The sequence below is a fragment of the Gopherus evgoodei genome, chromosome 10, assembly GCF_007399415.2.
Source record: "Gopherus evgoodei ecotype Sinaloan lineage chromosome 10, rGopEvg1_v1.p, whole genome shotgun sequence".
Taxonomy (NCBI): Eukaryota; Metazoa; Chordata; order Testudines; family Testudinidae; genus Gopherus; species Gopherus evgoodei.
The window spans coordinates 35995811-36009066 of record NC_044331.1 but is presented as its reverse complement, the minus strand read 5'-3'; the positions used below and the strand labels follow the sequence as shown (position 1 = coordinate 36009066).

The 13256-nt window shown below is 40.5% G+C and overlaps 1 protein-coding gene across 4 annotated transcripts in view; it reads right to left on the bottom strand.

Annotated features, from left to right (window-relative positions):
* UBE2Q2 (ubiquitin conjugating enzyme E2 Q2) overlaps window positions 1–13256 on the bottom strand; it is a 78463-nt gene that overhangs the window by 18121 nt on the left and 47086 nt on the right. For 3 of the 4 annotated variants that reach the window (XM_030578885.1, XM_030578882.1, XM_030578881.1), the window contains exons 4-5: window positions 10269–10325; window positions 7927–8067 (exon numbers count right to left, since the gene is read on the bottom strand). In XM_030578885.1, coding sequence (XP_030434745.1) covers window positions 7927–8067; window positions 10269–10325 — 198 coding nt within the window. The remainder of the gene's footprint in view (window positions 1–7926; window positions 8068–10268; window positions 10326–13256) is intronic. The other variant, XM_030578884.1, reaches the window with a different exon arrangement.

Here is a 13256-nt window from a genome sequence, read left to right as displayed (position 1 = left end):
GGGAAAGCAATAATGGTCGTAATGTTTCACTCCATATTCTTTATTAAAATATACTTATATGACTGTGACATAACAGATATACTTTACGCAAGATGGGTCTTAAGATATTATTGGAAAAGTTATGAGTTCCTGAATGTTATCTGATTTGTAATTATGTTTCATTTATGTATCTAAAGTTAGAAATATGAACTATGTAACAATTACAACTAGGTGTGTATTGGGAAGACATTCACCAGATGACAGGCCATCAAATCTGATAAGCCATCAGAAAGGAACAACGAAGCCATGAAGATACTAATCTCTCTCCCTCCTAGGAGGCATCGGGGACAACTGTGACAGTACAAGGTCAAGTGGTCTTGTCACCTGATATTAAACATTACCTGGGATTGTCTGTAACTTTCCTCTGGAAGGGAAGGGGTGGGGTGGTTCAAGTTTGGGAAACAAATAGGATTTACATAAGGCAGGAATCCTTTAAGGATGGGGAGAAAGGCAAAACGGGACTTCTCCTCTCCATGGCCTTCTGCCCGAGAGGAGAAACTGCTAAAGCCACCTGAAGAGAAGGCAGGGGGGAGTCCAGCCTGAGACAAGGATCCAATCTGAAAAGAAATATAACTGGAACTCTAAACTACAGAAACGTTGCAACCTGCCTAAAATATTATGTGTAAGAAATTACATTCTGTAACTTGTTTCTTAAGTATTTTGAGCTTAGCTTGCATACTTTGTTGTATTTGTTCAGTAAACTTTTCTTATATTCAGTTAAAATTCACCTTTTGTAGTTAATAAAATTTGTTTTGTTTATTATTTAACCTAGTTTCTGTAATTTCTAAATAGGAGGGCAAGAAGTCATGCACATCTCTCTTCACAGTGGGGAAGAGGGCAAGTTTTATGAGCTTGCACTGTACAAATATTTCTCTACAGTGCAAGACAGTAGTATTTTGGTTTGGTCTCCCAAAAGGGGTGGGTACGTGAGTGTGGGGGTAGCCATCTCACACAGAGCTGATTTCAGAGCGTGTGTGTGCGCGCATGTGCGCGCATGTTTTCCAAGAGGCCAGAGAGCCTAATTCAGCAAAGCAGTAAGAGGGAACCCAGGCTGATTAAGCAGGGGAGGCTCAGTTAAACCACAGCACATCAGGTGGCATCCCAGAAGGGGGGTCCAATCCGTCACACTGGCTTCCTTACTTTGGATGAAAAAGACAAAATTTGAGAACTCAAAAAGCCGTATCTGGTAATATTAGCTCCCTCCCCACCAAATACAAAATGTGTAGAGCAGGGACTGGCAAACTTTTTGGCCTGAGGGCCACATCTGGGTGGTGAAATTGTATGCAGGGCCATGAATGTAGGGCTGGGGCAGGGGGTTGGTGTGCAGGGTGCGGGGGGGGGTGTGGTGTACAGGAAGGGGTTCAGGGCAAGGGGTTGGGGTACAGGAGGGATTCAGGGTACAGGCTCCGGCCCGGCACCGCTTACCTCGAGCGGCACCGGAGTGGCAGTGGCATACTACCTACCTGCCTTTGCTCTGCGCCGCTCCTGGAAATGGCCAGCATGTCTGGCAGTGGCTCCTGGGGATGGGGCACCCCTGAAGCTCCCATTGCCTGTGGTTCCCCATTCCCGGCCCCAGGGAGCTGCAGGGGTGGTGCCTGCGGGTGGGGGCAGCGCATGGAACCCTCTGCCTTCCCGCCCATCCCCCAGGCACATGGTAGTGGCCACTTCGGGGAGCGGCACCTTAGCCCTACTGCACTATGGGGCTGGCAATCCTGCGGGTTGGACTGAAAGCCCTGACAGACCAGATTTGGCCCACGAGTCAGTTTATCCTCCCCTGATGTAGGGGCTAGAATACATGCAAACAGTCAGGATAAATATATGAAACTCAAACTTTAATGTCTTTAAACTTTTAAATGATAACCAGAATTCAAAGCAAAACCTAGAAAAAGCAAAATTTCATGTTTACCTAGCACTCCACTTAAGACCAATTTATTATCAGCATAAAACACATCTACGTACTCTAAAGTTATGGATTTTAACATTCAGTATTTTCCTATACTTGATTGGTCCAAAACTCTGGTGAAAAAATCAGGATAAACCAAACAGCTTTTGTAAAACCCAGGAGCTTTTCAGTAATAAAAAAGTAAGACAAACCCAAAGGCCTTATGGATGGCAAAGCATTCCTCCCATGAATGCAGAGAGCTAGTAACCCTGCTCCTGTCTGAGGAACAAGCTACACTAGCAAAAGTACTGGGAGCTCTTGCTGGCACCACTATGTCAGTCAGGGATCACAGCTTTTCTCAGCCCTGACAGACACAGCTGTGTCAACAGAAGTCCATAGTGTAGAAACAGCCAAAGGATATTACTCTTGGGCCATCCATCTTAGTGTTCCATTGGATCTGCATACACAAACTGAAATTCCACTCATTTTTCTTAATACACAGAACTTGTGAAATATGATCTGCAATTAGGCATGCAGACAGAGGCAGAGGCTCCTCTGAAGCTCTGTCTCCTTTCATTTGGTATGCACAGGTACACGATAAGGAGGTAATACTTCAAAGGAACCATGGTTCATTGTCCAGATAAAAAAAAAAGGCTTTTCTGACTCCTCCTCCCTCCTTACAAATACCCTCCTCTTCTGGTCACCCATGGAGGAAGGGCACAAATCCCTCTGCTGACCTGGTCAGACCCTCCCTGTTTCCTAGGTGGACCAGGTAAACCTTCTGTGTGCATGGAGAAGAGGGGAGAGAGAAGCAAAGCCTTTACAGTAGCAACTGACTACTTGTCTCCATTAAGCCAGACAAAGAGCCGACCCCTTAATATGCAATGGGGGCATTCTCCAGTAGCCTTTGCCTCACTAGTTGATGTAACTGGGCAGAGAAGAGAGTTCTATTGCTGTTTAGCAGTTGCACATGGATGGAATTTTAAAGATACCCACTAGAGATTCCATATAAAAGCCGTATTAGATGAAAGTTCAGACTGCAAAATGAAGCATTCAAGTCTGTAAATGCAAAGTTAAGGTTGTCTGTGTAACCTGAACTCACAAGGGGACACAGAGTTATCATACAGAGTTGTGTGGTTTAATAGGTGTGGGTTCAAAGGAGCACTACCTCACGTGCTGCAGAATAGGAACAATATATAGTGAATGAGAGGGGATCATCAAGAAGTGCAACGTCCACATACAGATCTCCAGCTTTTTCAGTACTCTTGGATGCAAGTTAAGGTGCTTGCTTGGACCATTAATGCTGATTTTCAATAAGTTCCAGAAGACTGGAAGAAATCTAATGTTGGGGAAACAAGATGACCCAAGTAATTATAGGCCTATCAATCTGACATCCATGCTGGGCAAGAGAAAAGAGCAGCTGATACAGGACTTAATTATATCACCTTCCTTTAATTCTGTATTAATCAATGCCCATCAATTTAGGTTGATTGAAACTAAATATCATCAAACTCACTTGTTATCTTTTTTATGATATTATAAGTTTGGGTGATAAAAGTAATAGTATTAATGAAACATACTTAGATTTGTGTACGGCATTGACTTGGTACCACATGACATTTGATTAAAAGAGACTATAACTATATAAAATTAACACAGTACATATTAAATGGATTAAAAATTGGCAGCTGATACATTTCGAAATGTAACTGTAAACAGGGAATCAAACAGGTGCAATTCCAGTGGGATCCCACAAGGATCGGGTTTTGGCCCCATACTATTTAACATTTTTATCGATGACCTGGAACAAAACAAAGTCACTAATAAAGTTTGCAGATGACACAAAAATTGGGGAGTAGTAAATAAGAGGACAGGGCACTGATACAGAGCAATCTGGATCACTTAGTAGGCTGGGCACAAAACCAATATGCATTTTAATATGGCTAAATATAAATGCATACATCCAAGAACAAAGAATATAGGACATTTACACAATGGGGGACTATCCTGGAAAGCAGGGACTCTGAAAAAGATTGAGGTCATGGTGGATAAACTGAACACAAGCTCCCAGTGCAATGCTGTGACCAAAAAGAACTAATGCAATCTTTGAATGCATGAACAGGGGAAACTCTAGCAGGAGTAGATAGGTTATTTAATCCTTATATTTGGCACTAATGTGACTGCTGCTGGAATGCTGTGTCCAGTTCTGGTGTCACAATTCAAGAAGTATGTTAAACAATTGGAGAGGTTACAGAGAAGAGCCATGAGAAAGATTAAAGGATTAGAAAACATGCCTTATAGCAAAAGACTCAAGGAGCTCAAACTATTTTGTTTAAGCGAAGGTGAACTGTTAATAGTCTGCAAGTACCTACATGAGGAATGGATATTTAATAATATGCTCTTCAATCTAACAGAGAAAGGTACAACATGATCCAATGGCTGGAAGTTGAAGCTAGACAAATTCTGGTGGGAAATAATGTGTTTTTTTTAAACAGTGAAGGTAATTAACCATTGGAACAACTTACCAAGGATTGTGGTGGACTCTCCATTATTGACAATTTTTAAATCAAGATTGAATGTTTCTCTAAAAGATCTGCTCAGGGAATTATTTTGGGTAAATTCTATGACCTATGTTATACAGGAGGTCAGACTAGATGATCATGATGGTGGTCCCTTCTGGCCTTGGAATCTATCAATCTATGAAAATGAGCACAAAGCAACCAGTGAAACTCTGGATTCCAATACCCACTTGGTGCTGTGCTGACTGTCAGAAAGCCCTTACTAAATTAAACCGCAGATAAACTTGAAACATAACAAATATGGGTGGACTGGTACATATAGTTTTATTTGGGATCCCAAATAAAACTAACTAGTTATCGTCTGCCTCCTCCTTTAAATTATTTTGAATTTGAAGGTTTGATGGGTATTAAAAATGTGATTCCTTTTTCTAATTCCGTATGTACTTGTTTGTTTTGCATCCTCTGAAGATAAAGTTGACAGTAATTGCATAAAAACCAAGGCAGGAATTTGCGATTTGCCTTTGTGCCTTAATGCACTGAAAGAATTCTCCATCATACTGTGCTATAAGAAAAGAAAGCCTAATGCCAAAGAGTTTAGAGTCAAAGTTCATTTTTTCTTACTATGTAGGGCACATTGCATACCATTTTAGAATCATTCTGCTATGGTTCCACCATCTGTTGTCTAGTAGTGCAGCAGTGGACATTAATGCAAGTAGGAGATTAATTAATGCAATTTTAGCTCAGTGGTATATCTGTAGCTTTCAGATCTCAGCTCTGAAGGAACAAAATCTTTTAAGGCATTTAACCAGAACAGGAGCTACTATTTCTGGTGACCCACAAAAATACTGTGGTTCTTTACAGGAGTTGAAGACACCATTCCCTGGGCTCAGATGACCTTGTTGATGCTCGTGCATAAACAAGAGTGTGTTGGCATGAGAAAGCTATTATGTAAGTTGAAGCTGCTGCTGTGAAACAAACAACAAAAAAAAACAGCAATGTTCATTTCAGCTCCGAAAGAGAGAAGAAAAAGCCAACGTTTGCCAAATGGAAGTACATAATCTGTCAGGAAAGAAAATTCACAGCTTAACCATAAAGAATAAAATTAACACTACGGGGCCTATTTTCAACTCCATTTAATTTCCATGGACCGTCAGACTGACTTGATTGTGTCACCTCACACTGTTGTGCAAGTTTTTGGTTTTTTAACTACAATCATTGTACCGTCATCATAAGATCATGTATTTTAGATATACATATTCCTCTAAGTGGTGTCTATCCTGAAGCTCTAAGCGGTTGTACATATTTTAAAAAATGTTTAAAAACCAAAATCAAGCTTCAATGGTCAAGTCCTGGGATGGCAAAAGCAGAGTCCAGTTTGACTTGTTATGCTTAATACTGCTTTTTTGCTCCTAGATACTTTCTGCTATTTTTTTTGCAATGAGGTAGGTGGCCTATACATATTTTAAAGACAAAGTTAGGGATAACATTCTGAACTGCATAACTTTCTGACCCAAGAACCTGAAGTCAGGGTATGGGAATATAGAAGAATCACTCAACAAAAAGCACAGTGCCCTCCATTCAGCCACCCTATTTCCTTCAATCCACCATCTCAAGAAAAGCACAACTCTCAGAATGCTCCACCAGGCTTAAATTCAACCAGTGTCAGACTGATGGGGGGACAGGAGCAGTTCCAGTTGAGGAACCTTCATGGTGGATACCTTGCAACTGTGCAGTGCCTCCACTTATTTTAAAGTGTGATGTTACTGAACAGGAAGAAGCTGTCTCAAGTAGCCAGATTCTAAACTATTTAGAGCTTCATAGGTGGCACAGGCTAACAATCACAAGAAAAGCTTAAAATAGATCTGGATATGTCCCTGACCCAGCTACTGAGATTGTATTATTGGCTCCAGTCATAAGCAGAACCACTTTTTGTCCAATATTTTCATTCTAGACAGATGACAGTCTCCAAATACCCATATCTACTGAAATACCAACAGCAAATCAAAGATTCCTTATGAGTGGGACAGTCATGATAAAGATTTAGGGACAAAACAGCATGAGTATGTAGACGGTCCTCAAAAATCCCACTCAGAAAAGCGTTAAAGAAGATACTATACTGAACCAACTATATTTTATTTTATAGCAAGCATGCCGTGGTCTCTAATCGAATTTCCATTTCTTTAGCAGGAGTCTTGGTTCCAGGAATAGAAGGTTTCAAAAGCTGTTTTATTTGAATCACCTCAATTTAAAAATCAAGAAAAAAAATCTTGACTTAGAGATGTATGCTAATTTTTATTAAGAAAAGAAACTCACCCATAAAAAGAATGGTCTATTTCATTAACGGGTCATAGAATTCCCTCCCAGAATGAACCTGTGGAGATGGAAGATTATTTGGCAGACAGTGTGATTTGCTAAATGAAGTTCCCAAGCCTCTGAGGAGAGGATAGATGCTACAAGGCTAAGCAGTGCTTTTACTGTTAGATTTTCTAGAGGGATTTCTATTGGCTTTCCAAAGGATGATACTATAGATCAAAACTGCTCCCAGTTCTGCCTCCTGAAAGTAACACCTACAAACACTAACACCTCAACTGCAGTGAGATTTCCACCATCAGAAAGAAGGAAGGTGTTTTGCAGCCTACAGCTTGCTTTCTGTGGTTATCAAACAGATTTTGCTAGTCGTCAAGCTTCTTTGATATACTCTGTGCCAAAGTCGAGAGGGCGATAGGACTCCACTTTTTTTAAATTTTTAAATAAAGTGCACAAATGTGTAAAAATACTTCAGAAAGGTGTAAAACTAACTCAGTCAGTACTTGCAGAGATTACTGTACTTTGCGTTTTATATCTTTAATTGTTCTAAAGAGGTATGAGCAACATCTCTTGCTTACAACCTAGCTGCTTGCTGTTGATCCTGCAGAGAAAACAGTCCTCCCATCAGAGGCGGCAAGTAGGAGACAGACTAGGGAGAAGGAAAACCAGGCTAGATACCTCTGGCAAGAGACCTACGAAATGTTATGAAGTGTGAAAAATGGATTTGGTGCAAGTTTTCACTCTCACCAGCGCGAAAGTCGTTTTTCAGCTGAAATGTCAGAAATTCTTTAATCTACCTTACAAAACAAATTAAATTTAAATTGGGCATTTTCCAGCTCAGATGAAAGAGGGCATGCCATGGAGCACTTTGAAGTGGTCACAGTGCCTCTCTGGGACCCAGGCTTCTAGCAGATCCCCTTCAGAGCGAAGGATTTTGAGAAGACATTAGGGTAGTGATCAGTTCACTCTGGAGTTTTAGAAGTCTTTTACCAAAATCAGCTTAACAGAGTTTAGCTTCTCCTCTTAAGTTTCACGGCTTGAGGCTTCTTTTCCCAACACATGGTAGAAGTCAGCTACAATGTTTGCATACATAGTAGCAAACTTTATTTGCTAGATCTATGTAACACTGGGTTCTGCTGCAGTGTAAGTGTATTAAGTCCAATACCTAGGTACACTTACATTTAGGTGGTCTTGTCTTTGATTCTTTCTGATTTTTTCTAAAATTGCAAGGTTCTCTTTTTCAATGCCTTCATCCTCAGATTTCTTTCCATCAACAGGCTCTTCCTCCTTCATGTCATAGTGATCTAGGTCTTCAATGTCCTACAAGATGGAGGAAAATTCACTGAAACACATGAATTGTAAAGTCCAGTTAGCACAAAAGATTACTCTCCATGCTGGGGTTTGGGGGCACAGATTGTGTACTGTGAAGAGTACCGAATTAGTCATCTTTTGATGTTACTTTTATTTTGCCTAGCCTTTGCTATCACCATTAACAGGACATTCTCTTGTAATTTAGAGAGGCTGTGTGATTGTACACAAGGCCCAGACTCATCTATACTTCTGCAGGCAGACTCTGCTGGCAAAAAGGCATCTTTGTGGGAAGGGGAGGTTGCAGTTTACCAGTCCACTGAGACAGGTAGAAAAAATGGGTCTAGAACACCTTTGAAGGGAGCAGAAGGAACGTGACCAGAGAAGCTGTAAATGAACCTGTCCAGAGCATCCTCTACAGAATCTTAAATGCAACTTTCCACTTCCACAGTAGAAACTCAGCAGTTGTAAGATTTTTACTAATCCACATTTGGTGCTTGCCAAACATGAAAGACAGAAAAACAAAAGTACATGTAGTTCACTACGTGAAGCTTTCATCTGAAAGAGGCTAGAGGGAGCATCTATATTACATGGACATTAAAAAAGGACAGAGGTGGTATGTGTCACGGTTGAAGACATTAGACCTCAACCCAGATCTGGGTTCAAATCTCAGTTCTACAGTCATTCTGACCTTGGACAAGTCATTTAACCTCCGTGCCTTTAAAAACAGTGGGAACAGTACTTCCCTACCTCAAAGGATGTTGTGAGGCTAACATCATTATTTGTAAGTTGTTCAAAGTACTAGGATTATGAGGGCCATGCAAATACCTAGATAGGTAAGAGTTCATAAGTTACTAAAAAGCAGGATATTACATCCTCCTTGCTAAACAGAGGCTGAATTTCAGTAATGCCGCAAGTATACAGGATGTGACATAATTTGTATTGAAGGATTACAAAGTAAATGTTATTTACCCAAGAGCCAGACTGGGAGTATAAAACTATATGCTGGAAACCTTGAGGTAGTCAGAGATGACCTGAAAACTAGGAAAGGTTTTAGAAGTATCTTCACTTACTTGATGCATTTGATAGCATTTTGTGTGCATTTCCCATCTGTGAGGTTCTTTCAGATGAAACATTTTTAAAAAGGATATAATCATAAGCAATGCTACTGGTATAAATACTCCAAATTATATGGTTTTAAAAACTGGACTAGATTTCAAATGGATTATTTCTGACACTCATCTGACTTCATAGAAGCAATGTATTGCTTCTATACAGTGAAGACAACCCTTTTGCCCAGTGTCATTTATACAGAAATATGGGGTTGGCAGAAAGCAAGCAAGTTCTAAGACACTTCTAGAAATGCTCCAACCCTAGTTAAATCTGCTCTACCTAGTAGCTGGCCACAGCAGATTCCTTTAGAGTTATTCCATTCCATGAGGTACGTATATTTAGGTTCTTTTTGAAAAAAAGTTGTATTAAATTCTCAATTCCAAAAACAAAGGGAACTGAATTTAATATCCTTTTTATTAAAAATATAAATTTTAAGCCTGAACAGTTCTTGTCTAATGAAACCTTTATATTGTTTAAACACAGACATTTGCTTCTCCCTGAGCCATTCTAGCATATTATGGAAGTAATTTGAGGTGGGAGTTGCATATATGAAGGAGCTTATTAAAATTAGCATCATGTTGCTATACAATTATATTACCCACTTAAAGTTTGATCTCTTCAATATAGCTCTAGTTAAGTTTTTTTTAAATGGTTCAGCTGATTTGTGAGAGTTAGTGAACAAATTTGCTCTCAACATGAAGCCTCAGTTTCAACTTGGGAAACTTTTTAAAACATAAACAAAGCCAATTCATAGACTATTGGAAATAAAGGTTCACAATGCAAACTTGCCGATATGGCACAAGCTTTTAATATATTGTTGGAATAAACAAATGAACAGATGTCCATGTTTTAACATACAAGTACCTCATTTTGAGCAGAATACTTTGAGAAGCTATATTTTCATGGATGAAGGGTTATCTGAGAACACCAGCAAAGCTTTGAACTTTTTGGTCAATGTTCATACTGCAGCACTTTTCACAGGGCCATTTTTGCCTAGAATATGTGCATTTTGTTTTCATTAGCAATCAAGGCAAGGATCATGCAGCCTCTTGAACACAAACATCAGATTTACAGTATAACAAATTCTCATATGCACATACTTCACCCATATCTTCTTCCTCCTCCTCCTCTGATGTTACTTCTTCAGTCGTTCCATTCTGGAATACAAAATTAGGTTTCATGAATTGTATGGATTTTTTTTTAAATTAGCATCACAGTAGCAGCTCTGGTATGGCAGGAAAGAAATGCAGTACATATGACATTTACATTTACCAAGATTCACACAGGACTGCAGCTTAATCTAAATGGATCAAACAGAAAGGTGATGCATGCACAGTCTTATTTATTCCATAACCAGGAAAAGTGGCACAGATATATTCCTGTGCAAAGTCCAAGTTAAAATGCTGCCATGACATTATTAGTTTAGCTACTGTAACATTAAAATCTAACACAGTGGGAGCTTAAAAGGATATGATACAAGGATATCTATTTAAAGACAGTGGTAACCTACTAAAATGAAATAACTTTCTGATGTCATGACAATCATCTAGGTTTTCAGAACATTCAGAGTCCACATGGATATTATGATGGCCTCAATTAAGTCATGAGCTAACTAAAATCTGTTTACTTCTATAGTAAATATGAATTGTGCAGCAATTATTGTAAGGTATTGACTATGTGGTTTAGTTTGAATTTTTAATGAATTGTCGCATATTATAGGGAATAGCAAGTTGAATCAATTCTTCAGTAACTTGCTGTAGATTATCTCAGGTTTGCCTCGAGCTTCCTGGTGTGACCAGAACTGTTCAGTGAAACTACTTTCTTTTTCTGATGATCTAGTGACTCACAAGTCCATCCCAGAGTGGAGTTTCATTTTCCTTGTGTGTAACTGGGGAAAGACAGATACACTATGCAACTAAAATCTTGCTCATTTTTGGTCACATTCCAGTTTAGTCATTACTATATTACTGTAAGTTATATTACCACATGACAACCATTTGCTGTTCTACAGAAGTTTAGAAGCCACGTTGTTATCTTAACACATACAAATAAAAGGAATATTCTCAGAGCTTATTACATATACTTAGGGCTCTGTCAAATTCATGGCCATGAAAAATGCATCACGAACCATGAGATCTTGTCTCCCACCTCGAAATCTTGTCTTCTGTGTGTGTTAACCCTACACTACACAGATTTCATGGGGGAGACCAGGGTTTCTCAAATTGGGGGCCCTGACACAAAAGGGAGTTGCGGGGGGGGGGGAAGAGCCGCAAGGTTATTTTAGAGGGGGTCACAGTATTGCCACCCTCATTTCTGCACTGCCTTCAGAGCTGGGCAGCCGGAGAGCAGCAGCTGTTGGCTGGGAGCCCAGCTCTGAAGGCAGCGCCCTGACAGTAGCAGCGCAGATGTAAGGGTGGCAATACCATACCATACATACTTCTGCACTTCTGCTTTCAGAGCTGGGTGGCTGGAGAGTGGTGGTTGCTGACTGGGGGCCCAGATCTGTAGGCAGCAGCACAGAAGTAAGGGTGGGAATACCATACCATGCCATCCTTAATTCTACACTGCTGCTGGTGGTGGCTCTGCCTTCAGAGCTGGGCTCCTGGCCAACAGCCACCGCTCTCCAGCTGTCCAGCTCTGAAGGCAGCGCCACCACCAGCAGCAGCGCAGAAGTAAGGGTAGCTGTACCACAAATCCCCCTACAACAACCTTGCAAGCCACCCCGACAAATCCTTTTGGGTCAGGACCTCTACAATTACAGAGTTAAATAGCTGAAAACACAAAAGGAGAAAGCCATGTCAGATTTAGGCAAAGGCTCTGTGAGATAGGAACAAGATGTTATGTGCAATACACAGGGAAGTAGAAAAGTGACTCAAGTTGCGGTGGGAAATAGTCAGACAAAATGAATCCAAATTATTTAACAAAAGATTAGACTAGCTAAAGCAGGAGCTAGTTAGGCTGCCTAAGCAATTTGGCTATGGGGACCAGAAAGTGGAGTGGGTGAATTTTGAAGCATCAGAGGAAAGAGCAACAGGATGGCACAGCCTGGATGTTTATGTATTTGGCTGGAGAAGGGAGGAGTTGAAAATTCTAGGTAAGAGCCCATGCTGACAGGGAGAATGGTAAGTTAATTGTAACAAAGCATCTGGGAAGAAAGATATGCTCAGTTGCGGCCCTGGGGAGCCTGAGATAACAAAACCATCCAGGCAGAGATGTCTAAGACAGCCAGATATGACATCCAAAGTGGAGAAGTACAATTGAGTAGACAGGCCCATGTGAGTGGAATCTCTCAGGGTTCTATTTTTGGACTCCTCTTCCAGAGGAGGAGATGCCACCAAAGAAACCACTGACAAAGTGGTTGGAGACGTAAGAGGAAAGAACAGTAATGAAAGCCAAGAAAAGGTGGGTTAAGAATCAATAGTATCAGAGGCACATGAGAGATCAAAGAGGACTAAACATAGGCCCCCTATGACAGCCAGAAAGAGAATGAGCAAGTGACATCAATTTCCATGAAATGGAGATGGTGGAAGGTAGATTACAATAGATCCAGTGGTCTGAGGTGAGGAAGTTAATGCAGCGGTTGTAGGCAGCCTGTTTAAGTTGAAAGATGAAGTAGAAGGAGGCGGCAATATATTAGTCAGAGTCAAAGCTTTTGTTTTTAAGAGGATGTGGCTTACCAAAGCTTATTTGACCCTTTCCATTCTGTGTACAAAGGAGACTTTTATGGTTTATGAGAGGCTGGCTGTCAGAGGAGTATGAGTCGGAAGAGAATAGGTGAGAGATAAAGATCTGTTACTAGCAAGAGCAGGAGGGTAGGAATAAATGAAGATATCAAAATACAACTCTCTCCTTGAGGATGAAGCAGCATGTTAGATAAGAGGGGACTAAGAAAGCAGTTGAAGATGGCAGACAGACAATGGATTCAAGGAGGAAGTAGTAGAGTCATTTGGGGAGCTAGACAGTAATGGCAAAAGATTAAGGGAAAGTTTGCATTGTCAGAAGTTCTCTAGATTTTTCTCCAGAGATTTCAATGCCATGGGAGACAATATGGGTCATGGCTGGAGCGAAGTACATTTGTGGAGAGGGGT